Source organism: Lipotes vexillifer, unplaced genomic scaffold (genome assembly GCF_000442215.2).
Source record: "Lipotes vexillifer unplaced genomic scaffold, Lipotes_vexillifer_v1.1 scaffold496, whole genome shotgun sequence".
Classification (NCBI taxonomy): Eukaryota; Metazoa; Chordata; class Mammalia; order Artiodactyla; family Lipotidae; genus Lipotes; species Lipotes vexillifer.
The window spans coordinates 4175011-4200750 of record NW_006786690.1 but is presented as its reverse complement, the minus strand read 5'-3'; the positions used below and the strand labels follow the sequence as shown (position 1 = coordinate 4200750).

At 38.4% G+C, this 25740-nt stretch overlaps 1 protein-coding gene across 3 annotated transcripts in view; it reads left to right on the top strand.

Moving 5' to 3' along the window:
- The window catches only part of KDM1A (lysine demethylase 1A), a 72847-nt gene that overhangs the window by 41013 nt on the left and 6094 nt on the right, over window positions 1-25740 (top strand). For 2 of the 3 annotated variants that reach the window (XM_007459195.1, XM_007459194.1), the window contains 12 exons: window positions 759-892; window positions 3982-4060; window positions 4681-4773; window positions 5663-5769; window positions 7346-7427; window positions 8496-8590; window positions 17443-17585; window positions 17958-18048; window positions 19234-19368; window positions 20146-20219; window positions 21015-21126; window positions 24511-24643. In XM_007459195.1, the coding sequence (XP_007459257.1) occupies window positions 759-892; window positions 3982-4060; window positions 4681-4773; window positions 5663-5769; window positions 7346-7427; window positions 8496-8590; window positions 17443-17585; window positions 17958-18048; window positions 19234-19368; window positions 20146-20219; window positions 21015-21126; window positions 24511-24643 (1278 nt within the window). Of the gene's footprint in view, window positions 1-758; window positions 893-3981; window positions 4061-4680; window positions 4774-5662; window positions 5770-7345; window positions 7428-8495; window positions 8591-14764; window positions 14777-17442; window positions 17586-17957; window positions 18049-19233; window positions 19369-20145; window positions 20220-21014; window positions 21127-24510; window positions 24644-25740 lie in introns of all 3 variants that reach the window. The other variant, XM_007459193.1, reaches the window with a different exon arrangement.

Genomic DNA, 25740 nt, shown 5'->3' with positions numbered 1-25740 from the left:
TTTAATACCCAATTCTAAGAATTATACTTGTTATATAAGTTATATATATACTATGTATATATACTATATATACTATATATATACTATGTATAGTACATGCAGTAAAATATTTTACTTGCAATATGTAGTAATGTTTCTACCAGAAAAGGTGAATTCCTTGCTTTCTTTTGTCTATTCATTGTAGTCTGCTTAGTTTCTTTCACTGCTTGCCAGCACTGAATTATGAGAACTGATGGCTGGTGCCATTTATGAGATCATGTGTTGGTTATTAAACCTTAGAGTCCTCTTCATGTTCCCTGCTGTAGTCCTAAAAGAAGGCATGTGATTGTGTTTTTCACTCCATAGCCTCTTTTGCTTTCGTTAGTGTATTTTCCTTTACTCTGGTTCTTTAGTTTTAAATTTTATTGTATATTATCAGTAATGCTAATTTTATTTAGAGCATCCTCCAATATTTTAAAGTTTTTTTGTGGATGAAGAAAATATTCTAAATGCCTTGTGCTTTATAAGGTATATTGTTTCACTCATTAGTAAACTGATTTTTGGAATGTTGAGCTCAAAACAATGACTAAATCCTAAGGATGTTTCAGCTTTTGAGCAAATTGAAAGTTTTTTTTAAAAAGGAAGTGAGATCAGTCTGCAAATAAGGCAAAGCTTTACAGGGGTTCTTCAGGCAAGAAAGGAGTTTGAGGCATAATCATTATCCCTAGTTTTGTGTTCACTTTCACTTTTCCCAGAAGTCCTTTGCTTTTCTTTGTTAGGTGTGGAGGGTGCAGCTTTCCAGAGTAGACTTCCTCATGACCGGATGACTTCTCAAGAAGCAGCCTGTTTTCCAGATATCATCAGTGGACCACAGCAGACCCAGAAGGTTTTTCTGTTCATTAGAAACCGCACAGTAAGTTTCCAATCAGCTTTTTTCCACCTGAATTGTAAAAGGTACATATTACTTTTATATAGAATATGGGGGGGGAAATAGAGAGGAAAGAATTTTTAAGTTATCTGTAATACTATTCCGAGATAACCACTGTTAAAAATTAGGTGTTTTTTCCTCCAGGTATTTTTTTAAAGGTATATTTAATTTTTGTTTTTACAAAATTGAGATCCTACTTCCATGCATTCTTGGGATCCTTTTCTTTCCTCATAACCTCATAAACACACAATAAGAATCTTTATATACTTTTTTTTTTAATAATACATTAAAAATAATCATTTTGTCTTTCCTTCCCAGGGTAAGAGAAACCCTTATTCTGTTCTACTCATCTGGCTCATCTTCCTCCTCTGGCTAAATGGTTGATTTTAATGTCGGCAAAATATTTTTTTGTCTGACAGTTGGGTCATACTTTAACTGTTGGGCATTTAAATGTCCGTTTTTGCTTATTATAATGAAGCTCTGAACAGCTTTATACATTCTTGACTCTTATCTCTGGTTATTTCCTTAGGATAGAGTTCTAGAAGGAAAACTACCTGGTCAAAAAGTATGAATGCTTTTAAAGATTTGATACATGTTGTCAGATTGCTTCCCAGAGAGGCTGACCTAGTTGACACTCTCATTACCCTGCCCTGTTTTTTTTGTTGTTGTTTTTTTTCCTGCCCTATTTTTGTGATTAAAACGATGATAATCTGTGCTGCTGTAGTAGACCAAAATCATTTCATTTATTTTCCATTTCTTTGATTACTTAGACTGATTGCTTTTTTTTTTTTTTTTTTTTTGCGGTACGCAGACCTCTTACTGCTGTGGCCTCTCCCATTGCGGAGCACAGGCTCCAGACGCGCAGGCTCAGTGGCCATGGCTCACGGGCCCAGCCATTCCGCGGCACGCGGGATCCTCCTGCACCGGGGCATGAACCCGTGTTGCCTGCATCGGCAGGCAGACTCTCAACCACTGCACCGCCAGGGAAGCCCCAGACTGATTGCTTTTTCACATTTATTAGTCATTTGTATTTCTTCAGTGAATTTTTATTTAATGTCCTTTATTCAACAGAAATTCTTTATATACTATTCAGAACATATTCATTGTACTCTGGAGTGATACAAAGTAGAAGAAATTCATGTTGTAATTTTAGTTATTTTGGATATAGCTCAGAGATGTCTTTTTAGCCACCACTAATGTCTTTATTTTGACCATTACATTGCACAACTACTGCTAAATTTGGGTTGTTAAATGCCATTCATCTAGAGTGATTGGTAGGTTTTTGTAGTACAGAATAAAGGTTCTCTTTTGTGAAGGAAAATAGGGTGATTTTTTTAAAGTGAATGGAAAATTCTTAATGTGCATTTCTGAGGCTGATTTGTCTTATAATTGAATCAACTTCTTTGTGTAGCATGTCAACATTTGTTCTAAGTGGATTTCAGACAAAATTGTCATTTTTTTGTTTAATCCTGAGGGGAGTTTTTACTTTTTACTTGAATTTGAGTGGTGGATTTGTAGTGATCTCTGTTTTCTCTGATTCATTACCTGTGACCAGAAATCCAGATTTGGGGAAGGACTAGCCCAGGTTAGAGTTGTGATCTCTGGCTATAAAACGGAACTTAAGTCATTCTTTCCTGTAAGAATTGTGTCAGTTCTCTCGTGTTAAACTGCATCTTTTGCTTCCAGATTTTAAAACCACAACTTCAGGATTATTCAACTAGAACCTATGACCTGACCTTTATATTATAAGATGGAAGGAGGAAGGCTTGTGTTGAGGGGTGATGGACTTGGGCCCACTGTGTGCTTGAGGAATTCCATTTTCCTTTGACAGTGGCCACAGAGAAAAGCAGAGGGTCCATATGGATTTGGTCATATCTCTTTGTAATTGAATTTATTTACACTTTTTTTTTTTTTTTTTTTTTTTTTGCGGTACGCGGGCCTCACACTGTTGTGGCCTCTCCGTTGTAGAGCGCAGGCTCCGGACGCGCAGGCTCAGTGGCCATGGCTTATGGGCCTAGCTGCTCTGCAGTATGTGGGATCTTCCCGGACCGGGGCACAAACCCATGTCCCCTGCATCAGCAGGCAGACTCTCAACCACTGCGCCACTAGGGAAGCCCTGAATTTATTTACACTTTAGTTACTTCTTTGAAACTTGTTTATGGAGCAGTCTTTATAACTTTTAGCTAAGACGTAAATATGATGGTATTCAGCTGGTCTTACATTTTGCAGATATATATTCAGGTTTGAAAAGAATTCATGTTAGAGCCCATTGATGGTACCATAATATTTTTTATTCCTCATCTTACTGCTTTTTCAGCAGTATTCAAAATAATTGACTCCTCCTTTCTTAAATACACAGCTCCCTTAGCTTAACACATTATTCTAGTTTTTCTCCTGCCTCCCTGGTTGTCTTCTCTGAATGCTTTTTAGCCTTATCCTTAACAACAGGCCACTATATGAACTGGTTAGAGTTCCTTAAGGTCCTCTCCTCTCTCCCCTGTTCTTTCCCACTAGGAGCCCTGTTCTACACACTTGGCTTCAGTTATCACCCATAAGCAAGTGGCTCTAAACCTTAACTCTCCTCTGAACCCCAGCTATGTATCTAGATGACAGTCTTTCACCTCCTCTTGTTGTCTTGAAACTTATCTCATTATCTCTTATTTCAGTGTCCCTCATTCAGTGAATGGCATACCAACTCATTTAGTTGTGCAAGCCCCAAACTGAGGAGTTATCCTTTGCACACACACCTCCCCACATATCTGATTGATCATTTGATTTTGTATCTACTCAGGATCTCTGGAGTTATCTAACCCAGGTTTAAATTCTTGTTGCTCCCCCACTGTATGATCTTGGCAAGTTACTAGGCAGGCTAAATTATCTCCTAGCTTCTTTAATAATTCACTCATTTGACATAGTTTTGTGTTTCATTAGTTTCTTTGTCAGGAATATAACCCTTACTGTTTCACTGAAAGGAAAACCTATATTTGAGGCCTTAAAGTTAAAAAGATATTTTAAAGTGATTAAATGGTATATGTCTATTTGATTGTAATACAGTTTCTATCATTTAAATACAGTTGCAGTTGTGGTTAGATAATCCAAAGATTCAGCTGACCTTTGAGGCTACTCTCCAACAATTAGAAGCACCTTACAACAGTAAGTAGTGTGTTCAATAGGACTGGTTTTGAACTGGATTTGAAAATGGATACTTCCTTCCAGAAGCTCATGGTTCCTTGATAATGAATTTGATAATTAATTTTCATCTTCTTGTGCTATGCAAAAATGAGCCTTGCAGCAAAACAATTTTGTGTTTGTAATTATTTTTCTGATTTTTTAATTGTGTTGACAGGTGAGTGAGTTCAGAGATTGCTAATAATTTCTCCAGACCTATGTTCCAGCTTTAATCCACATAGTACTTTGCTGGCATTCAGGCTGTCTATCTGGCTTTCTCATTTCCCACTTGCCACCAGCAGTCTTGTAAAGTTTTTGCCAAAGTAAATGAGCATAATACTACTTTTAAAAGGGTTGATTTTGTCCTTCATTTCATCTGTAATGAGATGTCATTTTTAAAAATTCGAAATTATGTGATACGCATTTTGGACTACCACACAGATTAATAGTTCTAAGAATCACTTTTCTAAAGGAGTCACATGACTTGAAGCTTATAGAAAAGAAGAACAGAATGAGTTCATGATGGAGAAATAGAAGAAGAGTTAAGAGTTTTCCATTTAAAGTGCTAAAAAGATAAACATGTTTTTAAATTCATTTTTCTGTAGGTGATACTGTGCTTGTCCACCGAGTTCACAGTTATTTAGAGCGTCACGGTCTTATCAACTTCGGCATCTATAAGAGGATAAAGCCCCTCCCAAGTAAGGACCTGGCCAATGAATTTTATGGTTTTAAATTAGGTTCCAGCAGGCTTTTTAGCATTTTATTTTGATTTCTAAATCCATATTTAGAATCAAAATATTCCCAAGTTTATCTTTTATAAGTCAAATTTAAAGTAAAACCTCTTTGTAAATGTGAATTTCCTATAATTTCTGGTTTGATAAATACTTGGTAAAAGATACTGAATTTCCAATTTAAGAAAAAACAAAGTAGAATTTATTAAAAATGAAAAGAATCAGTTATAAAGTAGGAAGTTTGTTTTCTCTCATTAACCAGTTCTTTAATGCAATGCTAAAGGTTGCATTTTTATTTTTTAAATGCTTTTTACCCTTTTAATGGTGTCTGGATAATGTCTGCCAGGAATCAGAAGATAGGGATATTTTGAGAATTAATACATCTATCTATCTATTTATTTATAATAAATTTATATTTATGCTTTAATAATTTTTCATAAAAGGAAACTAAAGACTGCAGAAGTAGAGCTTAAAGAAAATAGCTTTAATAATCGATTGGTTGACTGCTCAAATTGTCCTAAGTATAATTGTGAGGTAAATATGGGAGATTATTCATAATAAATTAACCGAGGGTCACAGATGCTGAAGCACCTGGCTGAGGTAATGAAAAAGTAAATCTTAAGATAAAGGATTTCATTTATGAATTTTCAACATTGAATTAAAGTTTATAAGTTTCAGATATTTGCTAATTTGTATTCATATAGTTTTCATATTTTGAAAATAACTCTGAATTGTTACTTTGTGAGACGTCATAACATGTTAAGAACCTAGAAATTTTCTTGATAAAAAAATAACAAATAAAAACTCTTAAACCTACAACAAAGTATTTTAATTTTTGTTCATTTTTTAATTTTAGCTAAAAAGACAGGAAAGGTAATCATTATAGGCTCTGGAGTCTCGGGCTTGGCAGCAGCTCGTCAGTTACAAAGTTTTGGAATGGATGTCACACTTCTGGAAGCCAGGGTAAGAATTTTATTTTGGGTTTAGAAGCCCACTTAATGGAAATATGGTAAGGAAATTATCTGTTGCAAATTAAGGAATCCTACAAATTGAACTAAATAAAACTGATTTAAATAATACTCAAAGTATTTTGACAGTGTTTACTGCATTGGATAAAGGATTTTTGACAGTAAAACTTTGAAAAGTGCTCAGTGAGTATTTAGAGTTTATAAATAATCCATATAGCCCTTTGATGTATATTTTCAGGTCATTGTTTCTTGCAGCTAACTTTCAATTTGGGGGCTTTCTCGGACATACTCTTTACAGGATGCAGTTATTTTTAGTGGTGGGACAGAGTGAATTGTATTCTGTTTGATTGTAAACGGAAAGGAGTTGCTTCTCAGACAGCAGCCATCTTTTACAGCCTGGTGAAGCCAAGATATTGACTCCTTATCATTAGTCCTAGAGAGAGAAATGGAAACTGAAAGAGGATGGGGATGATGGCACAGAGTGGAAAAAAAGAACATCCCATTAGGATGTTACTATTCAAATCATTTTCATGAGTAATTTTTGAGATTTAATTATTTTTCAGTGGCTTAAAGACCTCCCTTGACTCCTACCATTTAAAGAAACAAAAACCAAACAACAACAAAACACTTCTCACATAACCTAAACAATCTAAAATTTTATAAAAGCTTTCAAAATGTTTTGTGCAGGGCAATCTAAATTGCTTTTTACAAATTCCTAATTTTTTAAAATGTTCTTTTCAAATAGAGTATGGAGAGATCAAAATTAAATAATTCCTGATACAGTCTTACTTTAATATTTTATTCATTAATTCACAAAAAATTTGTGTGCCCTCTGTCTCCTGTGTACAAAGAATACAGCAAGGAATAATGGGATCATTATGATTCCTACCTATGTGTGCAGGTTTTTGTTTTGCTTTTTTTCATTTGTTTGTTTGGAGTTTACAGAGTACTCTCATGTAATCCACGACTGAAGTATCATTGCAGCTCAGTAAGATTTCCCCATACTTGAAAATCTACAGTCAGCAAAGATAACACTTGGGCCTGTGTAGAAATGAGAGGTATTGTCAACAGTTCATGCTCAGTAGACACTCTGCCCTTGGGCATGGGGCTGCACTGGAGAGGCATTTGTCAGATAGATATCAAATCATTCACAGCTGACTTTGACACTGTGGGGCAAGAGTCAGAACATGATGGTAGGAAAATGGCCTTTAGTGTTGAAATTTGTGAACAAATATTTTCTATGTGAGTGGCCCTTGCTCAGCCTGTACAACTGGTGTTAGAGACATTAGGGTAGGTGGCTAATAGTACCAGTAACTAAGTATGTCTTCTGGGTGTCAAATTGTTTCCTACCTCACATCACTTAATTCTGTTCCTTTTATATGTCATTCATTACCTACCACTCTCTCAAATAGTTAAAGTTCATTTGCTCTTTGTGCTCACATTGTACTCCATGTAACCTCTAAGTACACCTTTCTTTTTAAGTTATCAAAGAGCCCTGAGATGGTACCTTGCCAGGTTATTATGGTTAAACTAGAATTTATGATTTTAGCCATTTAATTTCTGAAAAACAGGATCGTGTGGGTGGACGAGTTGCTACATTTCGCAAAGGAAACTACGTAGCTGATCTTGGAGCCATGGTAGTAACAGGTCTTGGTAAGTAGTTCTTAGTTTTGTGCTGTAATACAAGGTCTGAGACTCATAAAATTGTTTAATCTTACATATATATATATATATATATATATATATATATATGTATGTATGTATGTATGTATGTATATTTTTTTTTTTGGCTGCGTTGGGTCTTTGTTGCTGCGCGTGGGCTTTCTCTAGTTGCTGTGAGTGGGGGCTACTCTTTGCTGCGGTGCGCGTGCTTCTCATTGCAGTGGCATCTCTTGCTGTGGAGCATGGGCTCTAGGTGCACCAGCTTCGGTAGTTGTGGCACACGGGCTCTAGAGCGCAAGCTCAGTAGTGTGGCGCACGGGCTTAGTTGCTTCGTGGCATGTGGGATCTTCCCGGACCAGGGGTCAAACCCTTGTTGCCTGCATTGGCCGGCGGATTCTTAACCACTGCGCCACCAGGGAAGTCCCTGTTTAATCTTATATTTTAAAGCCATAGATGCAATTTTAAAATATATTGGTTAGGATACTGTTCTCAGTATTAGTGAGAGGTAAATTGACAAATAGTCTTCCTGAAAAGATACATCAATATGAGCATAATTTAAAATGTACATAGATTTTAACCTAGCGGATCCAGTTCTAGGAAATTATCCTAAGAAAATAGACAACTGGACAGTGACGTAGCAGAATGTTAGAAACCACAGATTAGAAGATTAAATTATTATACAATGAGAACTATGCAGCCACTAAAAATTATGTAGCTGCATATTAACATGAAATTATGTCCACATTTGTTGCTAAGTTGGAAAAAGATCACAAAACAGTGCATGTGTTATGATCCTTTTGTATGTATATGTCTATAATTTTATGCACATAAAATCTAGAAGGGTCTGTAATGTTAACTAATTTTTGGTAATAGGTAATGTTTTGCTTTCTTCTTTATGCTTAACTTAAATATTTATTTTACTTTGGGCATTTTGTTGATATATCAATTCATGTACCCTAAGCTTTGATATTTTAAATTTTGAGTAAAAATATTTTTGCATTGAGGTTTTTGTTCTCTTTTCATAGGTATGTTGAATTTAATTGTTGGAGTTTTTTCTAGGAGGGAATCCCATGGCTGTGGTTAGCAAGCAAGTAAATATGGAACTGGCCAAGATCAAGCAAAAATGCCCACTTTATGAAGCTAATGGACAAGCTGTAAGTTGACAACAAACTGCTTTTCACAATTTCTTTGGTTCAGTCAAACAGTTTTGGGGAAATATGTGAATTAATATACACACATATAAATATGAACTGAGAGTAGAAATGGTGTGACATTATTGTGATTGTTTCTTAAATCTGAGCTGTATAGGAAGGGGTTATACATGCCTGTTTAGGCATTTATCTTTAAATACTTGATGAAGATTAGGCTAGCTAGGCTGTTAAGTTTTTTAGTTTTTGATGGGCTAATAGCGAAATGGTGGTACTAACCTGATGCTTAGGTAGGTTAAAGTGTTTGTTGATCAGAGGCATAGGAGCTTCCTATGGTTGGTATGGTAGTAGCATGGAAGTGATATTCAGTATGGGAGAGTAAGAGTGTTTTAACAGCTGTATTATAGGTGATGTAAGTCAGTCATAATTTTTAGGGGTCTGTGAAACTCAAAAGTTTGTATTCAGAATTTTTGCCAACTTCCCTGTTAGGAGTGAGGGAGTCTACAATTCTCAGGCTATAAACACACTATCATCTTTATATTTGAAGGAAGGGAAAGCTTGCTATGTATATGGCAGTTTAGCCTACTGTTATTAAAAGTGGTTAGATTCCAACTCTAGAATTTTGTGTGATAGGTCCCATGGGACATCCTCACCTTTTCCTGTCTACCTTTAGGATTTATGCAGTTCATATCAGAGAAGCACAAACTTTTAGGAAATGTTTTGGTTCCCATCCCCACCATTCTGGATCCATATTTCCTCCCAGGGCTTTTTTGGGGGAAAGGGGAAAGGGCGGGCAGCCTTCTGGCAAAATAAACAAAGTAGAAAGGAAAAGGATGAAGTAGAGGTTAATTCAACAATTCTATAAACTTCTATTTACCCTGCAAAGACCTGTAAAAGATAAAGAGATAAGACAGTCCCTGCCATGTAAGACCCCATAGTCTGGTGGTACTTGTACACAAATAATTATCTTTTCCCACCTTTTTATTATAGAAATTTTCAAACATATACAAAAGTAGAAAGAGTACTATAATGGACTCCCATTTTTCCAGTCTTGTTGAGAGCAGGGGAAGTGACATGACCAGATAGGTGTTTTAGGTAGATAGACAGTAATTTAGAGAATTGAATTGAGGAAGCAGGGTCTCTGAAGTAGATATTACATTAGTCCTCAAGAAGTAATGGAATCCAAACCAAAGATTATCACTGATCTTTGAGACACTGTCTTTTTCTTTAGACTTTCCTGAATGTAGAGCAGGTTCATTTAGTCTTTCTAACAGTAAAAAGTGAGGGTTTTTTTCCTAGTAGAGATATCCAAAGAAATTGTCTGCTTTCTTGGTATTAGATAAGCTGTAAAACATTTTTTAAAACACTTGTTTCTAAATAACATACCAATATTTGCTGAAGTGTGGCCTGTAGCCAGCTGCCAATCCATGAACTGTTGGTTACTAGTATGGGATGAGATTAATATCTTGTACCACAATGTAAATAAACCACATCATTTAACTACAATGTTTGTTCAGATGATGACTTTTTTTTTTTTTTTTTTTGGTAGCAAGACTGTCAACGAAAGAAGTGGTGGTGCATTTAGTTTATGTTCTGGCATAAGCTCCTTATTTCACCAGGACCAGCCCTTTGGGTAGCATTTTGGTACACAGTTGTTAAGCTGCTGTGTGGTTTTCAGCATTTTGTTGTCATTCAACTCTGATCTTTATAGGATTTTTCTAGGTTTGGTTTGTTTGTATTTGGTGAAGCAGCGAAATGGTAAGGAGGATTCTTTAAGCATTCTCAAATTTGGGAAAAAATTCTTTGCAGCTTTGAGTTCTGCTTGCCTTAAGTTAGTCAATCAAACATAAGAAGACATGTTAATATTTCTTAATCATGCTGTTCCCAGTGGTCTAGCTCAGAGTAGGAATGGACAACCGGTGACCAGTAGACTGGCTTTTGGCTTATATGACAAGTACTAAGAGCTTATAGCCTGGTTAATTTATGCTTATAATCACAGATATGTGTCGTGGCTTTAGAAATCTAAGGAATAGCTCAGTCAGTTGCTTCATTCTCCCATTTTGCAGGGGAAGAATCTAAAGCACATGCATGTTTCCCTGAGGTCATTATAGTCAGTAAGTTGCAGAGCCAAGGTCCGTTGTCTGGTGTTGCAGCTTTAATGCCCACATTTGTTCTGTTCTGCCTGGCTGATATTTCAGGGAAGGTGGGGGCATGGGTGAGTGTGCAGTTCTGACTGCCAGTGTGACTGCATCAGCTGAGTCTCCTTCTCAGAGAGCTTTCTTTTAATAGTTATTCTAAGGAGGCCCATGATGATATTCACTCAGCCATTGATTTTTCTTCAGTGAACTGTTGAACGAAATGGGATGTGTTCCTCCATTCTCTGTGGATAGCCTCAGTGGAAAAGAGGGTGATTGATTTGATGGTTCTGTTGTTAGTACATAGAAATTAATTATTTCATCCTATACAAGGCCAGCAGTTAACTCAGAGTTATTAATATCATTTGTAATATTGTCTTAAGGACATATCACCATACTCAGCCATTTTGCTGCTATGGAAAAAAAATCATGTAGTAAGTGGTTTTTGTTTTGTTACCTTGTTATTGTTTTAAAAACAGTCACAAGAATCCCTGAAAGAGTTTGCCTCTCTCTTCTCTCTGGTCCTGGACTGGCAGCTAGTATGTTGAGCTTGTATGTTTGTTTTTGACAAAGGAAGCTTATTTGGCTTTGGTTGACTAGAACAGGGCTTTCTAATCTGGTTCTACTATAGGATATTCTTATAAATAGAAGTATCTTCCAAGCCTATAAAAACAATCAGAGGGCTTCCCTGGTGGCGCAGTGGTTGAGAGTCTGCCTGCCGATGCAGGGGACACGGGTTCGTGCCCTGGTCCGGGAGGATCCCACATGCCGCGGAGCGGCTGGGCCCGTGAGCCATGGCCACTGAGCCTGCGCGTCCGGAGCCTGTTGCTCCGCAACGGGAGAGGCCACAACAGCGAGAGGCCCGCGTACTGCAAAAAAAAACAAATAAAAACAATCAGAGCTAATAAAGCAGGTGCCCTCGGATTAACTGATGATGGGGTTATCCTCTGAATTATGCAGTTTTAAATAGATATGGGTAAGGTTGGGAAATAGGTAATTCATACTTCAGGAGCGTTTTGGGAGTCACCAGTGAGAGGACTGAAAACATGGATTGGTGGGGGAGAGTGGAGAAATGACTGTGAGTGTTTTCTGCATCTCCTATACAGCTAGTAACTTGGGGACTTTAGATCCTAGTTTTGTGTTTGACTTTTTTTGAGTAATGAAAAGGTATCTGAAGTGAGTGAGTGTGTGAGAGAGAGAGACTCTGTGTGTGTGTGTGTGTGTGTGTGTGTGTGTGTGTGTGTGAGATTATTAAGTGAGATCAAAAGACTCAGTAACTACTTAGAGAAACAGAACCTGATTATGAGGAAGAAAGATAACACTTGAAAGGTAGCACATGCCAGGCTTCTTAGAAATACCATTGATTGGATGCACTCAATACCTATCATAACTTAGCAAGTTTCCACTTTTATTCATAGAGAGTGGTGCTTAAGTGGTTATACTTTTGACAGAGGTATCTTGGCCGTTTCAGTTTTCATCTTCCTTTTTGGAAACATCTTTGGTATCTTTAAGGAAGTCTTTCTCTACCCTTTAAAATCATGACTGCCAGTCCCTGCTTTTTATAAATGTAAAAATCTCATGCCTTCCTTTAATGTTTTTGAAGTTGGAAAATAAGTTTTTTCCCCTCAAATATAGTTACAATACTGACTGTTTTCCAAACTATATTAATTTATTTAACAAGAATTTACTGAGCACCTCTGCTATGTGCTAAAAGTTGCTGGAGTGCACTCCTTAGACATGCCATGTGTGCCTTCTCCACATGGCTTAGTCCCTGCTCTAGGAAAATCAGTTATTTACATCCCCTAAAAGATTCCTTATGAGGTAAAAGAAGGAGAGGGAGGCAACAGTCTCCATTTATAGAATCACATTGAATTTTATTTGAATTAAGGATATACCTGTTGTCCTTATTCTCCCTTCAGGGTTAATAACAGTATCTCATTTCCCTTAGCTATTTGGGAATCTGGGTTAGATACTCCTCAGATGCAAATTTCTTTTTCCACTAATCTTTCGTTTTACCGTAATTGTAGAAGTGCATGGGGATGGGAGAGGTGGAGGTTGACTGTGGCCTCTGTTGGCCAGATTTTGCCATTACAACTTTCTTCAGTGTGTAATTCTTCCTGAGGATTTCTCTGGCTAAATCTCAGAACTTTGAGTGCCTGGAACCTAGGTACACTTAACTGCATTTTTGCTCTGCTGCTAGAGACTTATGCAGACTGGAAGTATGACAGATGGGCAATGTTTTTGAAGACCTACCAAGCTTGTGATGATAGAATGCAACCAGAGGTAGAACTAAGGAGAGCTGTCCTTCCTTTGAGATGATTTCTTATAGAATCAGGAACCCTGTCCAGAAAGTTGTTTGGCTCTCTCAAAATTTATTCTGCATGAGCCAGTCACACAGGCTTCCCCACCCCGACCATGTTCACGGATGCTCCATATAATCCATCCTCCATATATGGATGCTCCATATAATAGGATCAAAACAGTCAGAATTATACCCTATTTAGAGGAGTGAGACTCACCAAATTTTTAGTCTTGAAGGAACCATTTATTTGGAGCCTTTCATTGAGAAATAAATGGTCTTGAAAAATCATAAAATCTGTTTCAAGCAATAGCCTTTTTGTTTGATTCTTTGCTAGGAAACTGTATCAAAGGTCCTTTCCCGAAAGACTGCTTCTTCGTTTGTTGTTATGTGTTGTCACTGTGTTGTAATATAGAAATCCAGCTGCGTAAAATGTGGTGCTTAAGCCTTGGTAATCATTTGCTGAGTTCCTTTCTGAGGATGCAATTTAAGAATATAGAATAGAACAGTCAGGTTAGGGCTTCCCTGGTGGTGCAGTGGCTGATGGTCCACCTGCCGATGCAGGGGATACGGGTTCGTGCCCCGGTTCGGGAGGATCCTGCGTGCCACGGAGCAACTAAGCCCGTGTGTCACAACTACTGAGCCTGTGCTCTAGGGCCTGTGAGCCACAACTACTGAGTCCGTGTGCCGCAACTACTGAAGCCCACACACCTAGAGCCCCTGCTCCACAAGAGAAGCCACCACAATGAGAAGCCTGCGCACCACAACAAAGAGTAGCCCGTGCTCACAGCAACTAGAAAAAGCCTACACAGCAATGAAGACCCAACGGAGCCAAAAATAAAAATAAATAAATTTATTTTCTAAAAAAAGCATGAATGGTCAGGTTAAACTAAAATTATTGTGACTTGTGTCAGAGATTACCAATATTTCAACATCCTTTCATAATTATTTGTGGAACTAACAGAGTCCAAGGGCTCTCACCAAAGGGAAAGAAATGACCTGAAACAGGTATGTAGGGGGTGCTTAGGATAGTCAGTTGCTAAAGTTCTTGTCATTGTCTGAGTGTGTCAAGTAGAATATATCTAATAGATTAATTTTAGAAACAGAGTCAAGGTTTAAATACATCAAAAAACACATTTTGGTTTTCTCCCAGTCAGTATTGGTGTCCTAATGGACAAGTATTTTATTTACTATTTTCCAAATATTTCTTTAATTTTAAAGTGGAATTTTAAAATTAATGGGAAAAAATCCAGGTTTCAAAGCTACCCCTGGTGTCACTGACAACATTCCTATAACTGCTTAGCAGAAAATAGATGGGACCTGACTGCTGACTGGAGCCCCGAGTTAGAGGGGGTGTCCTAGAGATGCAGTCATATCATTCTGGTATCAATCAGATGCAGCAGTGATCCTTTGGTTTGGTGTTTGTTTGGTTTGATTGTTGTTCTTTTTCTCTTGTACTGAATTTTGCTTATTCCTCTCTGCTTTCTGCACTGTCTCCCTTTACCACCCCCGCCCCCACCCAAAGTGCCTTTCTTTTGCCCATTTCTGTGCCTTGACTCTCTCATTTTAGTCTCTGTACAGTGTGTTCCTTATTTCTCTGGTAGTTGCAACTTCTGAGCTCACAATGCTTCTGTCATGCTGTGTGTTTAAAGCCTTGATTTTACTGCCGTCTTACAAAACTAAACTTGGCTTGGCTGTGGGCTCTTATTTACAGTTTATTTCTCTCTCTGCTGCACTGGTTAAAAGGACACTGTCAAGGTATTTTTCTTCCGTAATTTTTCAATTCATTTTCCTCACTGTTTACAGTAACCCATTAAAAGCTTGAAACTTAAATCTTTCCCTTCCAAAGATCCCGTCCATCAATACATTCCCACTGGTTTGTTGTTGTAGAGTTGCACCTGTATGTTGGGCTGGTGCCATTTGAGTATTTGTCATTGAAAGCGCATATAAAAAGTCAAGTTTTTTGTGAGGGGTGTGGGTGGACTAAAGGGGAAAGTGTAATGAATCAAGTGGGCTGCTCAGCAAACAGAGGGAAGAAACAAAAGGTCAAATTTGGTCCCTCTAACCTTGACAGTGTCCCTTTAAATATTTCTGTACCACACACCCTGGACCCCAGATACTGAGCCTTTGAGTGCTGCGTACTTTTTCAATATGAACTTCCCTATGTGACTGTCACTCTAGCTGTAAAGATTAGAGCTTGTCTAAAGCAAGCCATCCAGTTGACACTGGAAGAGCTTTAATCTGTACCATTTGCAAACTTGGCGTATTGGCACTTTCTGTCCTATTGTAGAGGCATATGTGATCTGATCCCTCTTGCTGCTATAGCACCCTCCTGCTAGGCATTTTAGAAGCCACATGTAGAGATATCACCATTTGTACTCCAGGAAGAGCAGTCATTCATATTAAATCTGTGATCAGTGAAGATCTCATAACTATGTAGATTTCATATTGAAAATGTGATTGTTTCCTTTTTAAAGGAGCACCAAATTTAGAACCATCTTTTGTAACATCACTGCGGGAATTAACACCAAGCAAAATTTGAGCATTGCTTTGAGCTGTTCTTTATGTGACCATCATATATAGAGTATATATAACTGACAGGAAAGTAAATGAAATTCCTGACAAGAAGGTCACTTCCATCAGCTCTGATAGCTGTGTAATCAGAACAAGTAGCGATGTCACCAAGAGCTCCTTTCTTTGGCCCTGGACTTGAATGGGTAGGTCAGATGTGTTTGATCCACCAAGTCCTAGGTACCACCCTGATATATAAATGGCACCAAGCATCCAAAGCCTGATTCACTGCCTTATTTCTCAACATAAACCAAAAGATTCTCAGGGGTTTCTATTTCTAAGGCTAAGGGGGATTCTCTAATTCATAAAGATTTCCTGATCTCTCCCATGTGTGATCTTTTAGAACTTGATGCTTTAAAACATTATTTTGATTGAATTGGTTATAGTGTCTTGTCATAATTTACAGTTCCAGAGGAGAGTTGCAGTCCTTTTGCCTTTGTTTTGGTGCAGATTATACTTCTCACCATATATTCTTTTTTGCTATACCATGGCTCATCTGATAAGAGTTACTGTGTGACTCATCAGTGAAGGGGCAGAGGCTAGTGCTTCGAAAGCATTCATTTAATTGGGAAGGGCAAAACTGAAGGAGTTGCAGATGAGAAGCAGAGTTTTACTGTGATGATCTTGTCCATAATAGTTACCTCTAATTGTAGATCATTCTTCCTCAGCCTTAGTGATTATTAGGACTTACTTTCATGTTTTGTTTTCTTGTTACCAAATTTAGGTTGATGGTAAAGTGAAAATCCAAATTTTGAATCCTGTTTCCCAGTTGGTGCCTAGCACCTTTTTTTTTTTTTTTAATGTATTTATTTGGCTGTGCCGGCTCTTAGTTGTGGAACGCGGAATCTTCGTTGCCACACGTGGGATCTTTCGTTGTGGTATGCGGGATCTAGTTCCCTGACCAGGGATTGAACCCAGGCCCCCTGCATTGGGAGCATGGAGTCTTAACCACTGGACCACCAGGGAAGTCCCCGATGCCTAGCTTTTTATGGCAAGAGATGCTTGCCTTAGACATGCTTTTTCCTTCTCGCTTTTCCCATGAATTCACCAATAGGATTGTAGATACAGTTTACTTTGGGGCTGAATTAAGCAGTAGCAGAGGAATTTGTGTCAGCTAACTGATGGTATCACTAGGTAGGGGCACAGCAGGGATTAGGAGTATGGTCTTGCAGCTTGATGATCTGCTTTGCAATCTGTCCTCTTACTCCACAGTTGTGAGCCAGACCTGGTACCTCAGTCACTCATAGTCTAAGAGCATTGGATATTCAACTCTGAACTTAATTGGTGCCATAAAACACTATTACTCTGAGAAAGAATTAAGATGCTGTTGTGTTCTTATTAATAGCCATGAATTTCACTTCTCTCTTCCCTACTCCTACCTGAAATTGTCGTCTTTGAGGGGAAGCAGATACCTTGGGCTTCTTATTTTTTCATCCTGTCCTTATTCTGGAAGGTGCTCAGGTGTGTTAACATAGTCTTTGTTCTCTGGGACTTCTCCAGTGTGTTGTCTGCATGTCAGCCCAGCTTATCTCAGTGCATGTCAACTCCAGGGCATCTTGTGCTCCACATGACTTCACTCAGCACCAATGTGAATCCTGTGGCTGTTAATAGAGATAGAGTCCCAGCTCTGAGGGCAAAATCATGAGAACAGGAAAATATCTGGGCTGAAACATTTCATATCTCATTTAATGGAATTGACCACTTCATAGAAAAGACAGTTTGAATCATTGTCCTCAAAGGTTTCCCCTTTGAGATACATATTTTGACCTTTTAAAATGTAGAGCATTTGTGTTTTCATGGATGGTTATGTTTAGTCGTGTAAGGACCAACTCTGCCATACTTCAAATTTTCAGGTTCCTAAAGAGAAAGATGAAATGGTAGAGCAAGAGTTTAACCGGTTGCTAGAAGCTACATCTTACCTTAGTCATCAACTAGACTTCAATGTCCTCAATAATAAGCCTGTGTCCCTTGGCCAGGCATTGGAAGTTGTCATTCAGTAAGTACTTTGATACCACTTGTTGTATTATAAATTCCGTTTATAGATTTGCTATTTAATGTTTAAAGTTTTCGTCAAATCTTATTTGAGCTAGTTTTCACTTATTTTCTTGTGAAATAGTTAAATCCAAAAGTAAAGCTATTTAAAATAATTACATGATCCTTAAGGCTCTCTCGATTGTAAAATTCATGTCTTTTATGGTATTAACTGTATTTAACATAGCCTAGAAAATAATTTGCCACCAGCCAACTTTCTTATTCCAAAGTATTCGAAATTTTAGAGGGCCTTGATGCCATCAAATGTTTCTGATGGGCACCTGTCTTACTCAGCAAGGCTGGCTGTGTGGCTAGAGCATATATATTTTCTCTTCAGGTTACAAGAAAAGCATGTCAAAGATGAGCAGATTGAACATTGGAAGAAGATAGTGAAAACTCAGGAGGAACTGAAAGAACTTCTTAATAAGGTGAAATTTTATATTTTTTTCATAGCTGAAGATGCATCAGTAGGGGGAAAAGGCCTTTAATTTAGAAATTTAAAAGTATTTCTGATTTTTTTCTCCATGGGAGAGAAAGTCTGCACAGCTTATTATTGTTAAGAAAATAATGACTAGCAAAAGGCACTGTATTATCTGTCAGTCTTTCTGTATGGCATTATTGGTAAATTGATGCTGGGGGAAATAGATCTTTCCTGTGTCAGGTTGCTGTTGACTGTTGCAAAGCTGGCCTAGTGCCCTCTGCTGAAGTCTAGGATGAGAGGGAGATCAGCTGTGCTGGGGTTAAGTTCCCACTGATGAAGACAACATGTCAGCAGCCAGTACCATAATTCATTGGCATAATTATTTCACTTGAGGTGCCATTATGGGGATATTCCCCAGTGGTACCTATAAGGGGGCCTTTGTTTATGCCACCTTCCAGAGCCCCAGCTCCAGACTGGGAAACCATTTGTTTCTCCTCATCCTGCCAGCTGCAAACTTGGGGGCTTTATCATGCAAAATCTGGGTGCATCTTGTGACTGGACTCTTGCCTCATTCTCTCACTGTACCTCATTTCTTCATCTTGTCAAATGAAGAGGTCTCTGGCACACCTTCTTCATGGATTGTGGTGTGGATGAAGTGAGAAGAGTGGCTAGAACATGGCCAGCTGGTGTGAAGCTCCCAGTCTCAAGCTTTAACCTTCACCCTAGTCTTGTGTAGCACCACCAGAAATCCGAAAAAACATTGGGAATGGTTCTTTAAGGTTCTTTGTGTGATGATTTGACCTTTTACATATTTAAAAAACAAATCATGACAATTTGTTTCCCAAAGCAATAAGTTTAATTGGAGACAGTTTGTTTTTCCTGGTAGTTAATTTTTAATTAATTATTTTTATTAATGGGACATTCCTAGTTCTCCCATTTGTTTTGGAAGACAGAGCCAATCCTACTTATCTGATAGTGATGTGATACCTCTATTGAGCCATATAGGATTTTTTCCTGTTTTAAAATGTCATTAAAAAAAATTTTTTTTTAATGTCATGATTTGGAAGAGGTATTTAAGACCTTGCAGTATAACCCTGTTTTGGTATAATAGCAGTTTAGGGGAGGAACCAGAGTACATGCTTTGGCGATGAATTACTGTCTGGAATGGTAAATTTGTATTTTTCCCTCTTAGATGGTAAATTTAAGAGAGAAAATTAAGGAACTCCATCAGCAATACAAAGAAGCATCTGAAGTCAAGCCACCCAGAGATATCACTGCTGAGTTCTTAGTGAAAAGCAAACACAGGGATCTAACTGCCTTATGCAAGGTATGGTATACATACGTGCCTCATTGATTTTTACTTGGAATCCTAAGAAATAGTATAGATCCGGGAAACTTTGGAAAAGAGAGAGCCGCTAGCCAATCACAGGTGCCTGTAGTAGGAAGAAGAGGGTTTTGTACACAGGAGCTGTGGGAACTTAAGGGGTTAATTTTGTCTGCTTTTTCTGCAGAATTCCTGCCTTGTTTTCCCAGTGTCATCCTTTAGCTTACCCACATCTCAGTTTAGCCCTCTGTCATAGTTTATCTCTGACAATTTAAAATAATGATAATGAACATGGACTTCAGAGTTATTGAGTGGAGTCAAACTGTCTGGTTGAAATCCCTAACTTAGTATCTCCTAGCCAAGTGACCTTAGACTCCTTAGTCACCTCATCTGTGACATGGTGTTAGTACTGCCTCACTTGTAGGGGGTCTGAAGTGCTTATTCCATGCTCAGGACACAGTAAATGCACCGGAAGTGGTAGTCACTATTCTTTTTCATCCTTACTGTGTAGCATACTAGTATGTTTCTTTATTTCCTCCTTCTGCATCCTCCCCCACCTCCCCGCCCCCACCCCCCTCAGTCTTAATTCTAGGCTAACATTGTAACTTGTCTCCAAGAACAACCATCCCTGAGCCCTGACCCAACCTCCAGCCTTCAGCTAAGGCACACTTGTAGATTGACCTGAACAGGGATATGGTCCAGGCCTTACACCTTGTGGTATAAATAACTAGGTGGGTCTCTGACCCATCAAGATCAACCCAGTTCTCTTAATTTTATCAGGAATATGATGAATTAGCTGAAACACAAGGAAAGCTGGAAGAAAAACTTCAAGAATTGGAAGCCAATCCCCCAAGGTAAGGAAAACACGAACGCTCAGAAAGATAGCTTTTACTGTTCCTTCTGTTAGATTTAAAAGAAAAATTACAAAGCACCCTGGGCTTTTATTTATGTTCAGTGAATGTATTGTAAATTGTTTAATGAATGGAAGGTATCTGTGCACATAGGACTATTTGTCAGGTTCCTTAATCCTCTGCTCTTATATTTTAATGTGTAACAGTGTCCTAGATACTTGAATCTTAGGTATCTTTTTTTAAAAGATAGCCTTTTCCCATAAGATTTGATACATGAGTGAAAATTGTCTTTGAGTGGCGTAGGAGGTGGTATTGCTTTAAACTCTCATAATTCTGGGGACTAGGAAAGTATTACACTTTATTTCCATTGGGTTTTTGATAGTGAACTCTTACATGGTGACAGCGTGCTGCATGTTGCATCCGGCCTCCACATACATCTACTCTTTTCTGTAGTCAGGGATGCTACCCATTCTTGCTTTAAAAAAAAAAAAGTCCATGCTTTATTCAGAATATAAAACAAAAAAAATTTTTTCAAGTAAGCTTTTATAATGCAAGGTAACAGTATAAAGAAGACTTTTTTTTTCCCGGAATTACAGTCAGGCCTTTGCTTTATGCAGTAAGCTTGGCCTGCTCTAGGCAGCAGGAATAAAGGGCTTAATAAAACAGATACGGTCCTGCTTTTTGAGTTAGAATTTCTTCACATGAGGCATAGTCCCACTGAGATCATCCACATCAGCCCATTGAGAATCGTAGTAATGTCCTTTAATAACCTTGTGCTCCTTTGTTCTCATTTTGCAGTGATGTGTATCTCTCGTCAAGAGACAGACAAATACTTGACTGGCATTTTGCAAATCTTGAATTTGCTAATGCCACACCTCTCTCTACACTTTCCCTTAAACATTGGGATCAGGTAAAATTCCCTTACCATGTATTTTGTTGCACATGTCTTTGAGAGGGCTCCTAAGATAAACTGTTAATTTGTTTGTATGTGTGTTTTTAAACAGCTTTATTAAGATATAATTTATATTCAATAACACTCACCTATTTTAAGTGAGCAGTTTGATGTTTTGCGAGACTTACATAGTCATGAACCACCACATCCACAATTAAGATACAGAACATTTCTGTCACCCTGAAAAGTTCTCTTGTCCCTTTGCAGTCAATCCCCAGCCCTTCTGCTCCTGGCCCTACACAACCACTGATTTGCTTTCTGTCACTATAGTTTTGCTTCTTCTAGAATTGCATGTAAATTGGAACATACAGTATATAATTGTACACTATATAGCCTTTTGTGTGTGCCTTTTTTGATTTTGAGATTCACTGTTGTTGTGTATATCAATAGTTTGTTTCTTTTTGTTGTTTAGTAATATTCATATCCATTGTATGGATATGGCCACAGAATGTACCCATTCACTGATACATGGACAGACATTTAGGTTGTTTCGTTTTTGGCTATAAATGATTGAAGCTACTGTGAACGTTCATGTCTTTCTCTTGGGTAAATATCTAGAAGTAAAATATTTGGGTTTGCGGGAAGTAGATTTTTAACTTTATAAGAAACTTCCAAACGGTTTTCCACATCTCATTCTCAGCAGCAGTAGTGTATGCCAGCCCCAGTTGCTCCATAACCTCACCAACACCTGGTATCGCCAGTTTTTAAAATTTTAACCATAAAATGGTTGTATAGTAGTTTTTCATTGTCGTTTTAATTTGCATTCCTGTGATGACTAGTAACGGTGAAGCATCTTTTCATGTGCTGATTGGCCATTCATATGTCAATTATTTGGTGAAAAGTCTGTTCAGAGCTTTTGCCTATTTAAAAAAATCTACTGTCACAACATTGTTAATCAAATATACTCCAATATAAAATAAAAAGTTAAAAAAATTAAATTTATAAAACAGTTGTTTGTCCTCTTGTAAGAGTTCATTATGGTCTGTAAATTCTGGATACAGTTCCTTTGTCAGATTTATGTTTTGAAAATACTTTCTTCCAGTCTACAACTGGCGTTTTCATTTTCTAAATGGTACCTTTCAAACAGCAAAAGTTTTTAATTTTATGAAGTCCTGTTTATCAACTCTTTCTTTAGGCTTTGTGCTTTTTGTGTCCTGAAAAATCTTTGTCTAAACTGGGATTGCAAAAATTTTCTCCTGTTTTCTTCCTGAAGTTTTATGAGCTTAGCTCTTATGTTAGGTCTATGACCCATTTTGAGTTAAATTTTTGTGTATAGGGCTTCCCTGGTGGCGCGGTGGTTGAGAGTCCGCCTGCCGATGTAGGGGACATGGGTTCGTGCCCCGTTCCGGGAAGATCCCGCATGCCGCGGAGTGGCTGGGCCCGTGAGCCATGGCCGCTGAGCCTGCGCTCCGCAACGGGAGAGGCCACAACAGTGAGAGGCCCGCGTACCGCAAAAAAAAAAAAAAAAAAAAAAAATATTTCTGTATAGTGAGAGGTGAGGTAGGGTTCTTATTTTTCCATATGGTTATCTAATTAACTATTCTAGTACCATCTTTTTTCCTTATTTGTTTTGACACCTTTGTTGAAAATCAGTTCTTCCATTCAATATCTGTCTATCCATATGCCACTGTCACACTGTCTTGATTACTTTTGCTTTATAGTACATCTTGAAATCAGGTAGTATAAGTTCTTCATCTTTGTTCTTTTTTGAAAGTGTTTTGACTGTTTTAGATCTTCTATAAAGTTTTAGAATCAGCTTCTCAGTCTCTACAAAAAAAAATACCTTCTGGGATTGTCATCTTAACAATAGTGAGTCTTCTAATCCTTGAACATGGTATATCTCTCCATTTATTTAGGTTTCCTTTAATTTATCTCAGCAGTACTTTATAGTTCTCAGTGTACCAGTCTTACACATCTTTTGTTAAATTATTTTTAAGTGTTTTCAGTGTGATTTACTCTTGAACTGGTGAGAAATCACCAGGTTTCTTAGATGCTGAATGGACCAATCTCTAAATCTGAGACTTTGGCCAGACTTAAGATTGTATAGAAGTAAATACTATATTTTGCTTACATATTTTCATTTTCATTATACATTTTCCTAGTAAAATTATTTTTACTTCTTCATCTTCAGATTATGTCCTGGTATTCTTTAGAATTTGAATTATGGCAAGGGTTGCACTTGCTAGTGGTACAAATCTTGTAGAATTTCCAGTTTCTTTATGGTTTTCCATGTAAACACTAAATTACCTCTAGTCACTGATCTATCATTTGATGTTGCAATATGTATTCATTTGTAATCGTATTAAATTTTGAATATAGGTGGTGTGAACTGATCTATATGGGGAACAAATGAGTCAGTCACTAAGTAGTGAGAGTTGTGCTGCCAGCCCAGTATATTTTTATCTAATTCCTTAGAATCGTGGTGTTTTCCCCAGGAGTTTCATGAAATTAGAAATATCAACTAGCCTTCAAAAATTGCTCTATTTGGAAAATTTTTCAGTAAATTCAAAGACATGAAATCATTTTGGGAATTCTTCCAGGCCAAATCTTGACTTCATGGATTATCTTGGGCGAATCTTTATAATCCTAGATTACGTCTGGTTTGACCAACTTTAGTTTTGGAAGTCTTCCTCAACTTTAAAACCTGTAAGTTTAAGCCATAAAAACTGATTTTGCTTTTATGTAGAAGAAAATGTAATTAGAATGGTGAATCTGATATCCTACCACATCTATAGTGCATACAAAAGCCAAACAAACTTTTATGGTATCATCCGAATTTACTGAATAGGCTTCCTTCCCTCTCCTGCCCGCCATGGGTAGTCTGGACTTGGTGGTGTAGGACTGTGATGATAAAAAGTCTATCACAGGGCTTCCCTGGTGGCGCAGTGCTTGAGAGTCCGCCTGCCGATGCAGGAGACGCGGGTTCGTGCCCCGTTTCGGGAGGGTCCCACATGCCGCGGAGCGGCTGGGCCCGTGAGCCATGGCCGCTGAGCCTGCGCGTCTGGAGCCTGTGCTCCGCAAATGGGAGAGGCCACAACAGTGAGAGGCCCGCATAACGCAGGGAAAAAAAAAAAAAAAAGTCTATCACAGAAAAAAAGAAACTGCCCTAATCTCACTGCCCAGAGATAGCTATTAGTGACATTCTGGCATTTTTTCCATTTTCCCTTTAGTTTCCTGGGGCAGTTGTAGTGGAAGACTGAGTGATTATTCTTTAATTTCTGTCTTAGAATGTTGACTTTCCACAAGCTGGTGTTTTTTCAGTGTTATTTTATAGGACTCAATATAAATGGCATAAGTTAGATTAAGAAAGTGTGAAAATATGTCCTTTTCTGTCTTCTTTAGGATGATGACTTTGAGTTTACTGGCAGCCACCTGACAGTGAGGAATGGCTACTCATGTGTGCCTGTGGCTTTAGCAGAAGGCCTGGACATTAAACTGAATACAGCAGTTCGGCAGGTTCGCTACACAGCTTCAGGTACGTCTTTACTGGTAAGATAAATCTCTTACTTTGAAACATGGTACTGATCTTTTGTTGAGTTTGACCTACAGAAAAAATTTTAGGTACATCTCCTGATAGAATGTCTCATAAACTATGATTCCTGAATTTAAAATTTTGCATTTACAAAAGTACTGAGGCTGTAGATCCTTTAGAGGCTCTGACCCCATCATAGTATAAACCAGAAAATTGGGGCAATTTTTAGAGTCTCAGTTTGTGCATATTAGTTTGGTATTATAGTAAAGAGCCAGGGAGTTTGGATCTAATTTTGCTAAGTATGCTCTTAAATACCAGGATTTGGGCCCCTAGGGCTCCAGTGGGACCCACCCCTTGTATTTCACCATCTGCATCTTGGTTTTTGGCTTTTCCTATTTCAGGTGTGCTAACTGCTTAGGCTGGTTTCTCGTTCTGCGAGCAGTTTTGCTGATAGGTTGACTTCAGAGATGAAATTGCCCTGTGATTCCTATGGCAGTAGGCTCTGTGCTCATTATTGCTGCTTTCAGGGTACATTTCATGTGGAGTGCAGAGCCCATCATCCACCCACCTTTGGAATTAATAGTCTTGAACTCCTTAAGAAAGTTAGTCACCCCCGCTCTCTAAGGGCTCTCATGACTAGTGGAGATGTAGCCACCAGTCTTGCCTTCCATGGCCCCTTTTCTAGAGTTGCTGAGATCACCACAGATGATTTTTTTAACAACCAGTGAAACAGTTTGGGTTTTGGGGTTGTTGTTTTTTTTTGCAGTACACGGGCCTCTCACTGTTGTGGCCTCTCCCGTTGCGGAGCACAGGCTCCAGACACTCAGGCTCAGCGGCCATGGCTCACAGGTCTAGCCACTCGGAGGCATGTGGGATCTTCCCGGGCCGGGGCACAAACCTGTGTCCCCTGCATCGGCAGGCGGACTCTCAACCGCTGCGCCACCAGGGAAGCCCCTAGTGAAACAGTTTTTTGTTTTTTTTTTTTTTTTGCGGTACACGGGCCTCTCACTGTTGCGGCCTCTCCCGGTGCGGAGCAGTCTCCGGACGCGCAGGCTCACGGGTCCAGCCGCTCCGCGACATGTGGGATCTTACCCGACCGG